General features: G+C 39.5%; 2 protein-coding genes across 4 annotated transcripts; both read right to left on the reverse strand.

Annotated features, from left to right (window-relative positions):
- Positions 1–4,607: 4,607 nt before the first annotated feature.
- Positions 4,608–8,189, reverse strand: LOC120107000 (leucine-rich repeat receptor-like tyrosine-protein kinase PXC3). The gene is made up of 2 exons (XM_089925197.1): positions 5,380–8,189; positions 4,608–5,278 (listed from the first exon to the last, which is right to left on the reverse strand). Exons 1-2 carry the CDS (start codon positions 7,040–7,042, stop codon positions 4,947–4,949), a joined length of 1,995 nt encoding a protein of 664 aa, XP_089781323.1. The 5' UTR covers positions 7,043–8,189; the 3' UTR covers positions 4,608–4,946.
- A 4,308-nt stretch (positions 8,190–12,497) lies between these two features.
- On the reverse strand, positions 12,498–19,726 carry LOC103717657 (cycloartenol-C-24-methyltransferase 1-like). Of its 3 annotated transcripts, none has more exons than XM_039121834.3 (13): positions 19,580–19,726; positions 18,237–18,337; positions 17,229–17,295; positions 15,277–15,350; positions 15,068–15,152; positions 14,917–14,972; positions 14,195–14,249; positions 14,033–14,080; positions 13,689–13,772; positions 13,384–13,584; positions 13,170–13,295; positions 12,973–13,070; positions 12,498–12,839 (listed from the first exon to the last, which is right to left on the reverse strand). In XM_039121834.3, the coding sequence occupies exons 2-13, from the start codon at positions 18,317–18,319 to the stop codon at positions 12,788–12,790; spliced, it is 1,029 nt and encodes a 342-aa protein (XP_038977762.3). In that variant the 5' UTR covers positions 18,320–18,337; positions 19,580–19,726; the 3' UTR covers positions 12,498–12,787. The 3 variants fall into 3 exon arrangements, with proteins under 3 accessions (XP_038977762.3, XP_088560014.2, XP_089781326.1); XM_088703888.2 differs by lacking the exon at positions 19,580–19,726 and adding an exon at positions 19,466–19,484; XM_089925200.1 differs by lacking the exons at positions 18,237–18,337; positions 19,580–19,726 and adding an exon at positions 17,376–17,583.
- Positions 19,727–20,822: the final 1,096 nt, after the last annotated feature.

Genomic DNA, 20,822 nt, shown 5'->3' on the forward strand with positions numbered 1-20,822 from the left:
AAGAGATGCATACAAAAATTGAAAAGAAAAATACCTTTTCTTATGGAAGGGAGTCTGACGGCTAGGGTTCTTGGCTCCAGCAGATTTTTAAGTTTATAAAGAGACAAACTATGTAATTATGTTATTTTAATATGGGCATTTTTGTCAAAAATACAGCTTTCCGAAAAAGCTGAAACAGCTTCCTCCCAAAAGCTCCAAATTAGAGCTTCCTTCCAAAAGCTGTTTTCAGCTTCCCGCAAAAACTGAAACAGCTTTTTGAAAAATTTACCAAACACAGTTTTTTATTTAAAAGTACTTTTGGAGGGCCAGAAAGTGCTTTCTGGCCCTCCAAAAGCTCCCCAAACAGGGCCTTACTTTGCTCATAGTCATGGACAACATTGTGGAGGCCAGTGTGGCTCCTGCTGCATAATTGAACTTGAGACTATTCTTTATGAGTATAACAAAGTCTTATTCATTGAATTCGTAGTACATGGAATGGATTCAATGCAATGGTTGTTTGGTACTTGATGGGAAGACATAAATGACCATTAAAGCTCACGGATCTCGCTAATCTCACCTCTGAATGGGAAGATCCTTTGGTGCGGAGTATCACATGCCCATATAGAAGATAGTCGTCCTTATCTTAAGATGATCACATGAAAACTGAGACAGGAGAGCAGGAGTATAGTTTTCAGAAATCTTGCCTGTCATATGTATGAACGCAAGCTGATTGGCTCATCCTTGGATAAATAAATAACAGAAAGGATAGTAGAATCCACACAAAGTTTGACACTTTCTCAATGCAAGAACGAATTATATCTTGCTAGGATCAAGTTCAAAATATAGATTGTTCAAACAGAAATTTCAGCTATTTTCAAAAAACTACAACTCAGTAAAATATATAGTCAAATGAAAAGAACTACCGAAGTGGAAATGAAAAAGAAAGCTATCTTCAAGCAAAAAATATAAATTGCATTATTTTAGGATCTATTTGATATTGTTCTTATTTTTGTGTTTTTGTTTTTTTGTAACTTAGTGAAATACTACAAGAAGATTGATGTTGAAGAGAGCACCTGCACAAAATTTCAGCTGTTTCTTACTCTTTTTTTTTTCCTCTTTGAATTTAAAAAAAAAAAACTTTTTCCATCAGAAAATCTCTAAAAATTTTACCAGCATTTTAAAAACAATACAATTTCATCATAAATATTATTGTCCAGTCTATTCATATTCTTCTTGGGTTTTTGAAAACAAAAACAGGGCCTTAGCATCGCCACCACACGATTAAGTATTAAAAAAGAAAAAATATATATATACCGCATTAGAACCACATTAGACTTTAACAAAAGACTAGCTATTAAAAGCTTCAGACTTGGAACAATACTTGCATCGTTACATGGTTACATCGTTACATCGTTACTTGCTTCATTGGCCCATGAGGACCAGCTGATCCGCAGAATTCCGACATGGCAGGCCGGATAAGGCCCAGCTTTTATGGCACAAACAAATCTCAAACTCGGACGAAACCAAGTCAAAAAATGAAACCCAACGTTACCCAAAGGCCCAATATCTAAGCCCAAAGCGACTAAAAGCCTCAAAAATTTAGGGTTCCCGCGTGTGGGGCATTGCCAGAGCTAGCGACTAGCGAGCCTCCAGGAACAGCTCATCCCTGCGTTGCAAACCAAGTGTCCTTCCGCCATGGATGCCGAGAAGGAGAAGAAGTCCAAGTCCAACAAGAGGAAGAGCAAATCACGCCCTCAAGCTGAAGAGGAGAACTCCAACGTCAATCCCGTCGACGGCAAAGTAGAAGAAGAGGAAGTGCACGGAGAGGACGCGGACCGGAGAGCGAAGAGCTCGGAGGAGGAATCGAATGACGGCGGAGGCGGCTGAGAAGAAGAAGGAGATGATGGCGATGGCGAAGAGGAGAAGGCTCCGGTTGCCAAGAAGCATAAGATGAGGGAGAAGAAGGGCTCCAGTATCATGACCTCCGAGCCCTTCTCCCGTTTTCCGCTCTCCGAGCCCACCATGACAGCTATCAAGGAGATGGGATTCGTCAGCATGACGCAGGTCAGACCTCGCGCTGTCCAAAGGATCTTCCCTATGGTTGGTTTTCTCTTTGCTTTGCCGTTGGGTTTCAGGGGATTAGGGGTTTTCAAGGAAGCTTCGACTGTTGCATAAAAATCAGTTTTTTTATCGATATTTTTCATGGTAAATGATGTTGCCTCTTATCAGACGTACTCGAGATTTTTCAAGTCGGGATTATAGTTTGATTTTTACGGTAAATGATGTTGCCTCTTATCAGACGTACTCGCCATGGTTTCAGTGCAAGCAATCCTTATGGAAGTAAGAGTGCCGACAACGAAAGACGGTTTCCAAGATTTTAGAGAGATGTTCGTGCCGAGGTGGAGAAGCTACAACTTCAATTGTACAAGCAACCATATGAAAAAGTCGATGGACTTGAATTTTGTTGCATGTCAAGCCATTCGGAATGAGTTTGACCTTTACATGTTGATTACGTATAGTCACATATTGTTTATTCTTAGCTGCAGATGCCAGTGTTAGTTTCTAGAATTGCAACGCAGCTCGTCCTTGATTGATACTACTGTTGCAGTAACAGATGAGTGCCATCTCTGGGGAAGTTGATTTTAGGAAATTGACATATATTTCTGAATACGAGTAATGTTACTTCAGCACCTCTCGGTGAATTGCTCATTACTTGCTGCTGTCCGGGTTGTGGTTGCAGTATCGATCGCATTGTCTTTCATTCTCATCTTTGAGCCTGGTCCACCAGAAACGATCATTTGGCTATTCTTTCGACCAAATCTAGGTCCCATTCTTAAACTCTTCTAGGATGAGTTTGAGAAAGATTGCACTTTTAAACAGAAGGCATGTCGAAATTATTGTTGTTATTGTTACTATCATCATTATTATTATTATTATTTGATTTGATGCTAAGAAAAAAGCAAGATGCCACAAAAAAATGAGTTAAAAAACACCTCCCATGTGGAACATAACATGCAACGTATCAGCGTACGACGAGGTCTCATCACATACATGAAGGCAGCCAGAATTGACTGCGGTTCGGTCCTCAGTCCTCACATGGCTGATGGTGATCGGGTTGGCTTGGTTCCTCCGTCTGCGCCACCGCCAGCGCCACCCCACTTGAACTCACGGTGATGGTGCCTGCACCGGAATGATCGCGGGTGGCGAGTCCGAGAGCAGATGCACTGCTTCCGCCCATCGCCAGGCGAGGAAGGAGCCGCTGCCGCCGCCCGGCTCACCTCATCGATGGCTGGAAGGAGACGGGACCGCCGTCGCCGCCGCTCGAGGGTGGAGCCATGGGGAAGCAAAGGTAGACCAGGGTGACACATGAGCTGGTGGTGGTGGGGGGTGCAAGGAACGGTGTAGAAATTGCGAGGGCTGCAAGGAATGAAAGAATGGATCGATCGGAGAAGAGAAAAGAGGAGGTGGAGATGGATGCTTGCTTTGATGGGAATGAGATCGAGGATTGTTTGCTCTGATGGTCAGGCGGCAGCTGCTGCTGTTGGAATTAGCTTGCTTGGTTTGGGTGGCGTGCGGCGAGGGAAAAGAACGGACGTGTTTCATGGCGAGTGGGCAATGCATCTTTTTGGCCACCTTTCTTATTTCCGTTTGCTTTCTTTTCCCAATGCACCTGGCCAAAACCGCTTCACTTGGCCAGCCGATTCGTATTCTTATTTATTTATTTATTTATTTATGCAATCTTTAATGTTGAAATAAGATAAATATTTGGCTCCAACCATGGTTTTAAAATTACAATCGTCGTCTAAGCGTAGTCTAATTGAAAAAACGTCGCCCAAAGACCTGTTTTGTACTTAAACCGTGCGAAAGTCTGTTTGAATATTTTTGCACAGTTAGACTAAAATCTTATAAGAATCAAGCCTATTAGACTGTCTATTTTATATTTTTTTAGGAGCCTGGATTCTAGTCTTTACGCTGACTGTAGAAAGAAAAAAAATTTATTTTTTTATATAGAATTTGGTTTGGATGGTATTTCAATTAATAAATTTTATAAATATTTTAATTTAATTTGGGAAAAAAATCTGAACAGGTCCTATGTAGTTAGACAATCCTTGTACAAGATGGTTTGGATCTAGAACCACGCATTGTCATATAGTTTTGCCTCATTAGATCGCGGTCCTCTTTAAATCATTATTGGATATCATACTAATATTATTTTAATATATTTGAAAAATTAATAAAAGTTGTTTATTTTCAAAATAGATGCCATGATGGCCAGAGGTTTGGCCTGTGGACATGGGCACAAGTCCCCATGGGCTGGGAACGTATGTCGACATCCCCCCACAAGATATGACAGTGGCCATTTGTTTGTGATGGCCCTCTCAGGCTCTCAAGCACTGGTGCCTACAGTGCTAAACAGCTTCTGTAAGACCTTTGGACCACTTCCCACAAGCTCACCTTCCTGCATGCCCATTGAGCCCATCACAAGAACTTTCAGCACCATCCATTAGGTTTGTTTCTCCTCTATAACAATAAGCTCTCATGCGGGACCTGTATCCAATTCTAGTTCAGGGAGACCCACTCATAAAAAAAAATTCATGTAGGGCCCCATGTAATGTACAACCATTGTCTTTGAGTTAAGATGACTGGCAAAAGCTTTAACATAAAGATGATTACAGCCTTAGACTTAATTAACATACCAACCTAATGGTTCAAAAGCAGCAACCTCCAATATCCAAAATCCACATCAACCCAACGCTCAAGCCTATAAACGGTGGCCGGGTGGCAGCTGGAAAGACTCCAATGAACCGCTGCTGTTGCTCAAGGCGACCATGATGGAGCTTGCATTATAAGCCTAACCATAAGCAATGAAATCATAGCAGAAGCTCCAAATCTGAAGTGCTCGAGCCCTTTGTACCAATCACATTCTAAATCTCACATGAAGCACTGGAGGGAGTTCCCGAAAAATCCTACATTTGATCTTCCTTCGCTTCAAGAAGCATCTCCACTACTTGCTTCATCTTAGGCCGCTTCGCCGGTGTATCCTCGGTGCAGAGCATCGCAACCTTCAAAACTGCTACCATTTGTTTCCTCCAAGCAAATGTGACAGTACTTAGCCTTGCGTCCATCATCTGTTCCAGGAATTCACCCCTTCCTGATGCATTATGGACCCATTTCACCAGATCCATCCCTTCTCCAAAGACCTCATCGACCGGCAATCGCGACGTTACGATCTCAAGTAACACGACTCCAAAGCTGTAGACGTTCCCTGGCACTGTAACTCTCATTGTGTATGCATATTCTGGTTAAAAGAGATTGATGATGAGCAACAATGTCAGTTAGTGCTGCACCTTTTCTAGGCTCATCAGTATATGGAGAGAATGGAAAGAAATGAAAGTTTACCGGGAGGAATATAACCAAAGGAGCCAGCCACTGCACTGATGCTTGCAGGTCCTTTTGATGGATCCAAGAGCTTGGATATCTCCATCTCCCCAATGAGAGCATTGAAATTGGCATCAAGAAAAATGTTGCCAGATGATATATCCAAATGGATGATGGCAATGTGGTGAAGATAAGCTAATCCTTCGGCAACTCCAATAGCAATGGACAGCCTTCTCGGCCAATCGGGCTCGAGTTCAGTGCCGATCTTGTTGCGAAGGAGTTGTGCCAGTGTTCCATTAGGCATGTAGTGGTGAAGCAAAAGAGCAACGTCCTCGTAGATCGCATAACCGATGGGCCTCATCAGATTTGCATGGCAAAGATTTCCAAGCCTTTCAAGCTCTCTTATCATTTTATTCTGGTGGTGAACAACTGTTCTATCGACAGATTTCAACTTCTTTACTGAAAGAACAAGTCCTGATGGCATAGCTACCTTATAGGTGGTACTAAATGTCCCATTGCTCACTTTATTCGAATTCTTCAAGGTTGCTTTGACAGCACCGTCGAAATCAATGGCTTGCTTCAAGCTCTCGATGAAGTAGACATTCCCAGCAGTTATGTGTGGAGGAGTCACAACTACTTCCCCTGCAACCATGGTATCCTTGCCATCCATCTCTAGTTTCTCCCTCAGCATAAACAAGCTGACAACTACCGATACCGTAGTGAAAACACTCAAACCAGATCCAACAACTGCTAATATGATCTTGTAGGACACCTTGCGGTGGTCGTCGGAACCATCAACCGAACTGAAATAATCCCCACAATTAAAATCCAATGGATCGCCACATAGGTCCTTATTTCCCGAGAAACTCGAACGAGGGCTCTTCTGAAATGGACCGAAGATTGGTATTTGGCCAGTGAGTTGATTGTCTGAGAAGTTGACTTCTATCAAACTCAGCATGCCTTTGAGTTCTGATGGAATGTCTCCAGACAGTTGATTGTTGGAGACATCCAAGGAAACCAGCTTGTCGAGCCTTCCCAGCTCCTGAGGCAGCGGCCCCCTGAGATGATTGAAGCTAAGATTTAGAGCTATCTGCAAGTTCTTGATCTTGCCAATCTCAGGTGGGATGTTACCAGTCAGGTAGTTTCTGCCCATCTGCAGCTCGAGCAGCCTTGCGCAGTTGCCAATTCCCCGAGGTATCTCCCCACTAATAGAGTTGTGATCCAGAAGTAGGAACTGCAACCTCGACATGTTGCAGAGGTCCTCAGGCAGGCTTCCTTTGAATCGATTGTAGCTCAGGTCAAGCTTGCTGAGGTTCCTGCACCTGAGGATGGACTTGGGGAGCTCGCCCGTGAGACCGTTATCGGAGACAATGAACTCTTGGAGGTTCTTCAGCTCTCCTAGCTTCTCAGGTATGGTCCCTGTGAAGCCATTGGAGGCTAAATTCAGAAGTGTGAGGTTGGAGCATTGCGCAAACTCCGGAACAATCTCTCCAGAGAGGTGATTGCTGTCCGCTTCGAAGTATGTGAGACTGCTAACGTTGCCAATTGATGCAGGAATGCTTCCAACAAGCCTGTTATTTCCAATTCGAAGACTCGAGAGGCCTTTACAGTTCCCGACCGACGCCGGAAGGCTGCCGTTCAATCTGTTCACAGTCAGCACCAAAACTTGCAGCTTCCCCGACATGAAAACGCTCTCAGGTATCGCCCCTTCGAGCAGGTTGGAGTGGAGGTTCAGCACCTCCAGCTGAGAAACCGAGCCCAGGTTGTCGGGAATCACACCAACCAAACTATTCTCATAAGCCGAAAAGACCCTCAGATCAGTCAGTCTGCCAACCCAAGCAGGAATTAATGGAGCCACTAAGATTGTTCCCAGAAATCTGGAGCTCCTGCAGCCTCTCTAGCTTCTTCAACTCATCAGGTATTTCACCCCAGAGGAAGTTGTTCGAAAGATTTAACGATTTGAGGTTTCTGATGCGGCCTAAAGAAGAGGGAATCCAACTCTCAAACTTGTTCATGGACAGATCAAGGAACTCGAGCATAGCTAAGTTTCCAAAAGAAGACGGAATGGACCCATGAAAGGAATTGCCCGAAAGATCCAGCCGCTTCAACGACGAGAGCTCGGAGATGGAGGAGATGCTGCCTCGGAGGTTGTGGCGAGGGAGGTCGAGCGCCTCCACCGTTTGGTTCGGGCCGGCGCAGGTGACGCCGCACCAGGAGCAGTAGGAGCTTGGGTTGTTGGGGTCCCAGTCCACCACCATGAGCTCTCTCTGGAGAGCCACCATGGTGGGGCGATCCTGGAGCTGGGACGCGGCGGCGGCGGCGGCTGGCTGGCTCCCACATAGAAGAACCATCACAAGAGCAAAGCAGCAGCGAAGGGAAGCCATTGCACCACCCCTCATATCAACCTGCTCTTTTTTTACCGAGAAGAGGTGCTTTTCCTTTGAGAATACGTAAGTTTTTTTTTTTCTTTTTTTCTTTTTGTCCCCTTTCCTCGAATCAAAGCATATAACAGAGATATTTACATCCTTTAACAAAATGACAGCAGCTGGGGCTTGGCGGACGAGTGAAGCACGCCTAAAAAGAACTCCTGGCACTACCTTCCTTCAACTCCTGGGCATATCTAACAGCAAGCTTGGAAACACAGGCACATACAAGAGAGGAAGAAGAAGAGATGTTGGCGAACTTATTGAGGAGACCAGAAGCCATAATTCCTTTTGCAGCGACATCACAGAAGTCTTGTTTCATCCATTGGTAGTAGTATTTGAGTCATGGGTGGGGCAACAGCACACCATTTCGCCTGCTGCAGTTGACATGACCTTCCCTTCTTCTTCTCTCTCTCTCCCCCTCTCCCTCTTCTTTTTATTCTTGTTTTTAAGGAATTAATCCAATATTTTCGGATACTTTTAGTTTTTAACCTACTGAGAGGGGTTTCATTTAGCGCAAAAAGTTGGAAATGAACAGCAGATGTCAGAATTCTAGTGCTCAACGCCATGAGTACGTTATTTGACTCTCATCAGAGCCAGGAATATTTTTTAAGTCTAATTAGGATGGATTAGTGCGTGCTGCCAATGGTTCCAAGAGTTTTTAAAGGCTGGAGTTGGATATAGGGCTCATGGATGGCCAATATACAAATGCTTTAGACCCCTGCTGGGCGAGGCTTTACATAAAAATCCACTTTGCTCGCAACTGGGATGAAGGGCATGTGTCCTTTTTTGAGGGCTTTTTGTTGAAACCCAAATTAAGCATTGCCCTCAGATTCTTGAGTTTCAGAATCCCCCAAGCGAGGAACATGGTCCTTCACCACAAGATGCAATTATTTAGCAATCAATCTTATTTTGTAACAATCATCTGTATTGAGGACTGTTTGTTGCTAAGAATTTGATGATGTATCATTCAAAGCATTGATTAAAAGTTACATGCTCATAACAATAGTAAAATAGATATTAATGATCAGTAATGCTGGGCTAACATGAAAGAAGAAAAAATTATCGTAAAGAATTAGGATGAACACTAGTTTGGTAGGGGATGGACCAACAAAAGTTTTTGGAACACCAACCTTAATTGTTGAAGTTATTTATCTACTCTCATGCTAGTTTAGCATTAATCTGTAAGTCTAGCTGGAAATGTATGTTCATTTTGTAATTTGCATAATGAGAATTGATGAGGCGAATATTGAACTGATATCTTGCCAAGATGAAAACCATGCATGGCCCCTTCTATGCTATTCTTATTGTTTATTTCTGAAATAAAGAGCATGGATTGAATATAGTATAGTTGCAGCCAAACAAGTACATATGAGGATTATATTAGTCTTCTCATGATGCGAGTGAAATCATACCAAGCACATGTTGTTAGGTTGTTTGATGACAGATTAAATAGTACTATTAAATCATTTATAAAGCATGTATCTTTTGATAGACAAAGCTTATATGTTTTGGTCATGGAGTATGGGGGTGCATTTTTCTAGCCTTTTCTTGAAGGCCACGCCTATCTTTTGGCTTTGGTATCAGAACATTGGCCTCCCTGGTTGGAAAGGCAGCCCACTAGGTTTCTTCTTGCTTCTGATGTCCAGATTTTTGCCCGTGAAACCAGGAGCTTTAAGTATTTCTAGTTTTGTGCTCCCATAGGCCCTACATCAGAGATATCAACGGTCTTGATGCACCTGGTCTGCACTTTGGATTCCAAAAGGCACCTCTGCTCCTCTGTTTGGAGTCAGCTAATTTTCAGAGCGATTGGCTTGATTGCATGCACTTTCTCGTTACAAGTAAAAGTGCTCGTTTCATGTTTCCTGTATGTTTTGATTTCAATGGCAAACATCATGACATGGTGTGCGATAGGCCAGTTTCTAAAGCCAAGATTTGTTGGGTTGCTACATATTTATGAAAGAAAGAGAAATGCGTCTTTAGAGAGGATAGATGTTATCAGATACTGCAATGGCATCCATTAACATGATGCCCTTGTTTATTGGCTATATATATATATTAGGTCACTTGCAATAGTTTGTCGCACCCCAAAAAAATTGGGACAATAATATGACCATGCTACCGAGGGGTACAATCCATTATAACACGAAGTTAATATTTACATTTAATCTCCAAATTCATTTCAAGCAAAATATAATAAATGAAAGTCCAATTTTTTACCTATTAAGTGCAACCAATACTGGTTCAGAACGTCTAAATCCACACATAAATATCAAATCCACAATTCTCAATATATAGAAAATTACTAAGCTACAAATTCATAATCAACTAAAGAATTGAAATTTAGCTACAGAATCATCAAACTTACTAACATGAACTCTAAGCTTGGATCATCCTTCGTTCCTATTAATCCTACTCATCTGAAAAGAGAAAAGGAAAAACAAAGATATGTGATCTTGAGTACTTATATAGGATCAAGGAACCCAAATAATACTTTCTGACTAGCCATTTTGAATAAGGTCCTAGGTTGTTACAAATGGTATCAGAGCGGACCTGGCTCATAACCTATGTAGACTAGGGGACACTGCAGTATAGATCTATTAGGGCTGACCATGGGCCGATCATGATGCTTAATTGTGATTAGATTTGAATGGATTTGAACTCTTGGCCCGACGAGAATGTCGGGTCTTAAAGTGGGGAAGTATGTGAAAATCCATGCGAGCAGCGAAATACCTTCCCCGAATTCCTATTTGTTTGAAAATAGTACCTTAAGTTCGAGAGTCTGGGAATGCAGCTCTCTTTCCGCTCTGACGGAACCTTTGAAAGAGGAGTTTTAGCTTTCCCAAGTATCTTTCTCAACTCTGTGTTAGTCCCATATCAGTTAGTTTCTGGTAGATCTTGAGTACTTATATAGGATCAAGGAACCCAAATAATACCTATATAAGTATTTTGTTTTAATTTTGTTTTAATATTGGTTATTTTGGATAAGGTCCTGAGTTATTATATTTTAATTTGTTGACTATTGTCTGATATAATTATCTAGAAATCGTTGCAATCCCGATATGATAAATTTTGTTTTATGTTTTATGGGGTGTGGAGCCAATCACTTGTCACAGCTTATTTGACAATATGTAGCATGAACACACATCCTGTTTTGTGGCAAAAAAAATTCTTGTTACAAACCTCTTATCGATCATTTCATAAACTTGTATTATTTCAAGGGTCATGCAATTTATTCTTGGATCGAGAAAATGAGATATCTATAATTCTTGCTCATCTTGTTTCTTCTATTTTTTGAAAATCCTTAGTAGGTAAAAAAAGTCATAGCAGCCGGCCCACCATTTTTTTTTTAAAGCAGCAGCGATGCAACATCAATCGTCTCCTCATCAAAGAGCCGATCTTGCAATCGTGCAGGTGAAAGTTCGAGTTTGCGACCATCATTATGGGTGTTTTTTTCTGTTCAAAGTTGCCTGATTTTTAGACAAAAGGCCTGCCCACGAACGTTATGGCGAGACTTGTATTGTCACTGTACTCGTAAATTGAACAACCACCAAAAACATGATGAGATGAGACTTTTTCCCCCTTCGTAATCCCTCCAATGAGGGCATCATTAGGGGTTGTCATAAATCATTAGGTCAAGATGTTATCCAAAATCAAACCCAAAACTCAATTAAAACACTATGTCCATGCTCGATGTTAGATTCATAAGACTACCTGAAATGCGATGTCACGAACCTTAAGCTATTAAAAAAATAATGATACCAGAAATTGGTTAAAAGCAAAAAAGGTTTATCCTAAGCCTAATTTTTTAATAAAAGGATAATCAAGTCGGCTTTCAACTAGTCAAATCATAAGTCACAGATAGAAATTTATTGGATGAAAGTGGGTTGTTATTTGATTTTTATAATTAAAAGGCAGAACTGTTCCGTCTTATTTCTGTAAAAAAAAATTATTATTATTTTTTTCTAAAACAAATATACCATGCATAACGAATACGAATACATTCATAAAAATTAAAAGATAACAAGTTCCGGAGGACACTGGGTAGTCCCCTCTCCCCCAGCCATAGGGTCTCCCCAAAATGGTTAGCCACATAAGAGGGTACCCAATCTACTGCCCCGGTAGCCCCTTTATTTTTTTATTCACCTTATTTCTTGAGTTCAGGGTGGGCTTTTTCATGGGCTGGACCGTGGCAACCAAATCTATTAGGCTATTAAGCCTTATGCTTTCTTGGGCCCACAAAACTGAGAGACCTGAGAAGTGAGAAAGATGAAACTGCCAAATGTCCAGCTGGAAAGCCATTGACCTGGCATCCTATTGTTAATTTGTTATGACTCCATCGACCACATCTACAATTTGTACAATTCGTAATCCCTTGTCTTGCAATAACACATAACGTTCCTTTTAATTTTGTTTGCTCGATACAAAGAAATGACAAGGAAAGTTTCTCTTATGGTGCAATAAAAGAAAGTTAAGTGGCAAGCGTGACCCGGTGACTTTTATTCTTACAGGCAATGAGAATCAAAGACCATACCCATAGCCATAGCCATCAATCATTAGCCCCGAATGTATCATCTCCTGCCTCTAGAGATAACTATAATGAGGCGGGCTTCAAAAGGATCTGTAGCCGCGTTCTTCACATTCGAATTTAATTAGTAGTGCGGACGAAGAGGAGCTTCTCATAAAATACTAGGTTGTGAATGAATGTTCTGATCATTTGTGGCAATGGAAAAGGAGTTCTATGGCCATATTGCCACGACCTGTCTTCATTCTATGGCACCCAAAGACGTACAACACTAACAAAGCCCTTGGTGGAGTAACAAGAGCCAAAAGAACATATACTTGATAGAAGCAATTACAGAAGACCACAAGATGGCAAGCTAACATAATATTCAGCAACCATAAGGAAGAGGAAAAGGAAAAGGAAAACATATATAGATAGAATCATGGCAAATCCCCCGTCGTTAAGTAGCAGCCATGGCTGACGAAGCTGCTCCACGAAATTATCAAAGGGGCTTCCGGGCAAGGAAGAAGTACATCGGGGTGAAAATTTCTTTCCTGCATCCATCAGTTTTATATATTATCTCACTTGTAACCGCCACGAATAAGGGGGGCAAACACTAATGCACAGGAAGATTGGGAGCATCCAGAAATTACAGCAAGTAAACTGCAAAAAAAATATTTTACTTACCTTCCACCTTCCAGAAGCCCTTCAGCAGCCTTTTCCAGCAATGATGATACTCTCCCACTTCCCGCCGGAGCAAGACGCAAAAATTCTAGTGTCTTAAGCTACAGAACACCAAAATGAACAATATTTAATGACAAGCAAAAAGAAAGAAGAGGAGGAAAGAGATATGGAACAAGTAGTGTCGTAGTGATCTCAATTACCATAGTTTTGATAATGAAACGTCCAACAGCAGTCATTTGAAAGCTTGATATGGAGAACTGACTCGGATCCAAGGACGAATACCATGGCACAGGAGAATCTAATGCAAGATCCTTCTCCCATACGACCTGTGAAAAAGCAATTGCGTACTAGAGTCTCACATACCTTTTTATAGAGGAAGCATTAAGGACCAATATATGCAGTGTAATCTTTTACCTCAAATCCAGCAAGCCTTAAGGCTTCAAGGCATTGGTTTACAGTTCTTATGTCAGGGCGACCACTACCAAGCTCGATTAGAGCCTTAATTTTCTGATGACTTTCATTCGTCGGATCAAAGTGATCGGTCATTAACCCCTCATAGGCCGCAAAACACTGGCCAGGCTTCAGTACTCTTATAATCTCCTTATAGCAGCCAAGCTGGAACGAGCAAAAAGGCATTAGAAATATTTGAAGAAGGTATGATACAATCAAAAGATAAGCTATTGGAAACATGTACACAAGCATTTAAATCGGCAGATTACCGCATCTGGTGCATGACATGTTGCTTCTATAGCATATATCGCATCAAAAGTGTTATCGGAGAATGCCATTTTCATGAAGTCGGCCTGCATATATGAGAAGTGAAGAGTATGGAGGACATGAAGATTATCCTAAATATTAACCAAGCATACTGAATTATATTTCTATATAATAATACCTCTAACTATAGAGGTTAAAGACATTTGAAATTCTAAATTAGACCTCTAAATGAGAGAAATCGGCAATAATTTTTGCAAAGACAGACAGATATATAACAGAATATATACAACCCCAGAAATGGAAAAATAGTGATACAAAAGAGAAAAGAAAAAAAAGCTACATGTACCTCAACGAAGTTGCAAGACTCACTCAATCCTGCTAGCTGGTTTAACACCTGTGGATTGAACACTGTCAGTCAGTAAAGGCTTTCTATCAAGTCTCAAATGCATGTTGATATTAAGAAAGACAAATAGGTATTAGAATATTTGAGATAGAAAGTGTTAACAACCTTGCCTCTTGATATCTGGTACTCGTTGTTGTTCAATCCGGTAATGGATGCCAAGCTGCAACAGTTCAATATGAGAAGTTATCATAGCTATTCTCTTCTTGTTTTTCTTTTTTTCCGGTAGAAGGGAGGTAAATTGCATTCAATAATTTCTAAGATAAGTACATCCATAACTATTTGGATTTACAAGATGTAATAGATAAGCAGGAAGCCTTGTTGATCCATTGTATAGAAAATAACAAAGACCACTTATCTGAAATAATGAACGAACACATCACACCCCAGTAGAACCTTTCAAATTACCCACCTTTTTCTGATCACATTAGACTGCCATTGATTCATCTTAGTAATGGATCAACAGAAATGGTCAGATTATGCAATTTTTTAGCCTTCAATTTTCATTTAAGCATCATATCAAGTTGTATTTACACAACAATTGCATCCACATACTTACCCTAACCTCGTCTTGTCGATGAGCACTTAATGATAGCAGTGTAACATACCTCCTGAAAAATGGGAGGCATGTGACCTGTCCTAGTGCTATCCCTGCCCAAGCATGTTTAACAACAGAATTCTGATAGAATTTGCTGCTCTAATTAAGATATGATTCAAAATAGCTTCTCTGGTAAATGCGACATGATAATTATGCAACAGGATCCATTTTAACTTTAAAATGGAATACAGAAAAACAACTTGCAGAAACAAAATTGAGAAAAAAAAGTTACCTAAATCTAGCAATTTCCCGTAGTGGTCCACCAATTCCACAACCTACATCCAAAACCTGCATTTACAAATATAAAGAAGCATACATTACCTACAAAGCATCTTGCCTACTAAGATTTGCCGTGTAATCACAAAAGGAAAGACAACTAAAACCTTCATTCCCCTTTTCAAGCCTAGTTGTAGGGCAAGAAAATGCTGGTGGCGCTTCATGCTTTCTTGTGATGATTCCCCTTTCCATCTTCATAAACATTATTAAAGTAAATAATTAATTCTAAGCAATTATCAAGAAATGATCCATAAACATAGTGCATATTTTTTCTGATGAAAGATGAATAAATGTCAGTAATTAAAGTAGTGCTAACCGGGGAGCAAAGTGGAAGGATTCTCCCAAGGCATATTCATAGAAGCTTGTTACAAGATTATAGTACTTGCTTACCTGAAATATATCAAATAAATACCAAAAGCATTTAGTTAGACTTTGCAAGGATATGGTCAAAACCACATTGACTGTTTCATGCTGGATTCAAAATTGCAGTTATTCAATGATATAGAAAATGAGTTTATCCTACAGGTTATGATATTTTGAAATCTTTTCCTCAGATTACAGAGAACAAACATTGCTCCTATATTTTCATACAGATTCCTTCACAAGACAAACAAGCATCACGTCATGAGTGCATACTTAGTTAATAATTGACACTGACGCGGACGCCTTTTCTCTAAATCAGAAGTGTTGCATATAGTCTTTTATCCGTAATCAAATATGAAAACCTTAAAACAGAATCCATTACAATTAATCTATGTATCAGTAAAAACTAGAGCAAAAACTTGGCTTTGAAAAACAACTAATTTCATGGTTCATGGACCACATTTATCCCTTCAACTAATCTCAAAAACTGTCAGCTATAGCTGATACCTGATCACAAGTACCTTAGGCTTCATCAGTAAACATCCAAGTCATGACCAAAGTATCCTTACCTATCATACAATATTTGTCCTTATCCTGACATAAAGATCTGTTTAATCAAAAATGAAAGTATAAATAAAAAGTATAAAAACCAGGATTTGAAAGTATAAGAGTCCATATTATATTTGTACACACATACAGTACATACATACACACATACAGTGCCAGGATTTGAAGTACATACATCTACTTTTTATTTTGTTATGAACAAAAATTTCTCATCCAAAAAGTGTTCCAAAAATTATAACCAAACAGAAATTGGAATAACTCATAGCGTAACTATTCCCAAGGGAATAATTTTTGTGTTCCCATTTTTCTTGTTCCCGAATCAAATGCACGCAAAACTTGAGGCATAACTATTCCCACAGGCATAGTTTTTTCTGTTTCTATTTTTCCTGCATAAACAACCATAAACAATCTCTGACATAGGTAGGAGTTATATTTGAAGTGGAATAGCTATAACATATTCCTACTTTAATGTGACTTTTGAAGAGTTGTGGTTGGTTCAGGACTCTTGGATTTATCTTTTTCCAGTATAATAAAAATATGCATACAATATGTCCACACATGGCAGCAAATTCAAGGTGGCCATAGTTTATTTCTTATCTACGGAGTCTAGAAAAGTTCACATAAAACTGCACAATTTAGTAACTTCCTCCTATCCTAGTAAACCGATTTTCAGCGCCAGGCAAGGCTCAATTCCTTCAGATATTTAACTTTTTTTGAGAAAACAGGCATAGCGATAAGATCACAAATTTAACACATGTTTTTTCCTTAATTCTTGTTCTGTCTTTTGTTCTTCGTTTTATAAATTACTGTCATATAGATGGTTTCAGATTTGTCTTATTTTGTGCACATGAGCCATAAAACTAGTTGCTTTGAATTCCTCTAGTCACAAGAATCTTAGAATTAACTTTGGGAACCAGCTTTCCATGTCAATTTTTCTTCAAACTTTTATTTCCTGCATCAGATCAGGCATATCAGATCTCTGTTCCTCTACGGCGTCAGATCTTATGTATTGCATAAGTACCCTTCCACTTGACAACGCAGTCTTCTACATCCTTCTTTCAATCTTTGATCCTATAAGCCCAAATACCCTTAAAGTAATCTACTTTGTCCATTTTAACCATCTACCTACACAACTTAGGCCAGCAAGTCAACATTCCTATGATCGATACTGTCATTCTACTAGCCAAAGCCATTCATTACCATAAGTAACACTCTAAACCATGGGATCATATTTTTAATGCTGGCAACGAGTTTTATATAAATGATAAAATGAACATAGCTTTGTATTGGAGTTAAATCCAACAATTAAACAAGAAATAAATAGATAAGTTGTCTTACCACGTCATTATAGTTGGCTTTTCTTGTTTCCTCATCCCCTCCAAAATAGCCATGATAGTTCTCATACCTAGGAAAAGAAAAATTATACACAATTAAAGAAAAATAGCAGAAATCAATTTACAGATAATTGCGCTCAGAAAGAACTACATAGTGAACAAATTGTTGAAAACTCCAGGAAAAAACTTCAATAGTCCATCTTTTGTTCACATCATTTTGTGTGTGGATTGTCAAATCAGTAACGGCAGCCACAAGGATATTTTGTTAAAATTATATGGACAGCAAAGATTCAAGCTTGTAAAGTTGAGGAATGCATAGACACCACTAGCAGAAAGGAAGGGCATGAAGAATGCGATTATTGTTTCACTTGTCAAATTCCATTATTGTTTTATAAGCCTAAAAGAAGGAAAATTTAGGCCAGATGCTTCATAAGAAGATTCTGCATGGACCCATGTTATAGGCCAAATAGCAAGGGTCCTTATCACAAACTATTATTCATAAAAGCTACATTAATCCTTGAGAATAATTAAAGAAAAGTACTATTGTACTATTTTACATCTTTTTCCTTTTTCCTTCAACACAGTAGATAAATGTGATCCGTTGTCAAAACTTATGTGGTACAATATGCTTATAACGATAAGATAAAAATGATTCATTATCTTTCGATTTTTTTTTCCAGTTAGATATAGGGGATAAGAGGAAGATTAGAGTGACATCAACACAAGATGACTCCACAACTCAGAAAGATTCCATTTCTCATGCGCTCTTATCGCACCACCGAGAATATTGAGACCCGCTCCTATTGCTTGTCCTCACATGGCGAGAAAAGTCCATGGCATTTTATCAAAAAAAGAAGAAGAAAAGTCCATGGCGAGAAATGCGAGAAACACATGTTTCTATCAAGAAAAGTCCATGGCATTCTCACAGGGATCAATCATACTCATAGCTATCTATGTCCAACACTATTGAAATATAATGGAAGAAAGACAGAGAGCACGGCGAGAAACATACTGCTCCACTGCCGATTGAACTTCCTTCTTGTCGATGCTTCCTCCCACCCCAGAAGCAAAATCCAGAGCTCCTGACTTCGACATCACTGGATCCCGGAAGCACTAAAAAAAAATTGCAAGCCCCAGATCAATTTTTTTTTAAAACAAATTAATTAAAGCTCATCCACTTTTCCAAAGTTGGGAAAAAAAATACAAGGAGAATAAAGGAAAAAAAAATTTTTTTTTTTGAATTTTTTTTTAAGTGTATACTTTTCTAAATACGCGTAATTGCATAAATATCTTTATAGAGTTGCTATTTGTATCTGTATCCTTATAAAATTTTCTTTTTGCGTGTCTACCTGTAATGGTATTTCAATCATTTTAAATGTAAATCGTTTATTTTTTTAACAGCGTTAGGTGGTATGTGTATATATATATTAAAAAAAGAAAAGGAGAGGTATATATACAAAATAAGTATTTTACGAGGGTATATATATAAATAAAAAATTTATGAGGGTATTTATACAATTTTGAAAAAAAGAAAAATAGGGATATATATATGCAAAATGAGTATTTTATGAGGGTATATATGTAAATAGAAAATTTATGAGGGTATTTATACAAATTTTTTTAATTTTTTTCTATAATGAGAGAAAATGAGGAGATTAAAAAAATAATAAGAAAGGACAAAAATAATCACATTAAAAAGCAACTGCTTTTTTTTTTTTTTCTTTTTGCTTTGGAAAGAAGAGGGAGGGAAAAACCCCACCCGCGTAGCGGCCTCCACTGCCCCCCCTTCCAGCAGGGAATGTTCGATGCGGGTAAAAATTTTTTCTCAGATATTTCATGACCCGTGGTCAACCCCACGTGAGTATGTCACCCCAGTGCCAGCTGGACCGGTCCCCACATTTAATCGAACTTGGACCACATTACTGAAAACAAAGCTTTGTTCCAACCATGCTACCACCTTGGTGGCAAGCAATTGTATTTGGAAAAAAAAAAAAAAACATGATGTTGAACATAGATTTCACTAAAAAGACAATGTCGAATGAAAAAAAAAGGACATGGAAAAAAAAAAAACCAAAGCCATATTTTTGCGAGAAAAAACAAATTGATGGAAAAAGAAAGACGAAACAAAAGACTAACAGCCAGACAGCAAACCCAAGCCAACCATATACTAGGATTTTACTTAAAAAAAGAAAGAAAAGGGAAAGAAGAAACGAAGAAATCAACAAAATTCACGAATCTTACATTCTCTCGATTCTTTCAAAAACAAAAGAAAAAAAAAAGAAATAGAAGGCCGGAGAAGAGATAACGGCCTTAAAAAGATCGGATTCGATCGAATGGGCGAAGGCGAGGCCTTACGATTTTTATCGCGTGGAATAGGGAGACGATGGAATCTAAGAGGGCAAGAAAATAAAAATCTCAGAGGAAAGGTGAAGATTTAAACCCAGCCAGGCTTTTCATTTATAGAGAGAAGGTGGCCGCGGGGGGAGGCGAAGAGAGCGGAGACGGGGAGAGAGGGGGCCTCCCAGCCAAATTGTTTATGGGAAATTAATTTTCCACCCTTCCTAAGTCTCCTCTGTAACAAAAAGTCCTTGTTGACTAAATTTAAAATGAGACTTTTCAAACTATAATTTTCGGTCCTTGAGCTCCTTTTATTTAAAAAAAAGCTATCGAAGGCAACGAGGTGAAATCCTTCTGGCTGAAATCGAATGAGAACTCGCCGCGATCATCGGCGATTGATCGAGAAGGAGGGGTGATGCCGAGAGGGAGGATGGATGGGCCTTTTATATGCCAACTCATGGCATTGCTGGAGTCCTAGTTGCCTTCGAAGTCCGGTCCTTGCCGAAGTTAAAAGTCTTCTCCGGGCACATGCCCAAACAGCCAGCCCAAGCCCAGCAGACTGGACCGGACCCTACAGTTACGAAACACCAATCATTAAGGCTCGTTTGGCTCGTGGAAAGTATTTTCCCTCCTAAGAATATGATTCCTAGAAAACAAATTCCTAGGAAGAGAATGCTTAAGAAAGTACTTTTGGCATGTTTGGTTGACCATGGAAAAGTGACAAATTTCCAAAGTGTTTATGTTTGGTTGGCCATCCATTTTTCTAGAAAAGTTATATATAATTTCTATTATGCCCTTAGTAAAAATTAGGTTTTTAATGCCTCTTTAATGCTTCTTTCCCATGTTTTTTATGGAAAAGACTTTTCCATAAAATGTGGAAATCATATTTTCATGGGAATACAACTTTTCCGTCTCTCTCATTTGAAAACTCCAACCAAATAAGAGGAATCTCATTACTTTTCCGTTGACCACACTTTTCTCTCTTATTTTTCTGCGAACCAAACGAGCCCTTATATATGCGGTTAGCCTTCTCCGAAGGCGATGTCGGCATTCATCATGTCTTGTCTTGGTTTTGTCATGGTAATCATAAAAGACGGAGAGCTTGACCGGTTTTTTATATTCTATTCACGCATCATTCTCTCAATTTTTCCACGAAAACTCGGCCGCTGCAGTTTGAACCAAGCGAAGGCAGTGAGCAAAGTCTTCCAGGGTGCCTTCACCACTTATTTTCTTGGAGAGATTACGAGTGTGGAGAATGAAG

The sequence above is a fragment of the Phoenix dactylifera genome, chromosome 9 (assembly GCF_051530095.1).
Source record: "Phoenix dactylifera cultivar Ajwa chromosome 9, Ajwa_hap1_PhDact_Kaust_v1.1, whole genome shotgun sequence".
Taxonomy (NCBI): domain Eukaryota; kingdom Viridiplantae; phylum Streptophyta; class Magnoliopsida; order Arecales; family Arecaceae; genus Phoenix; species Phoenix dactylifera.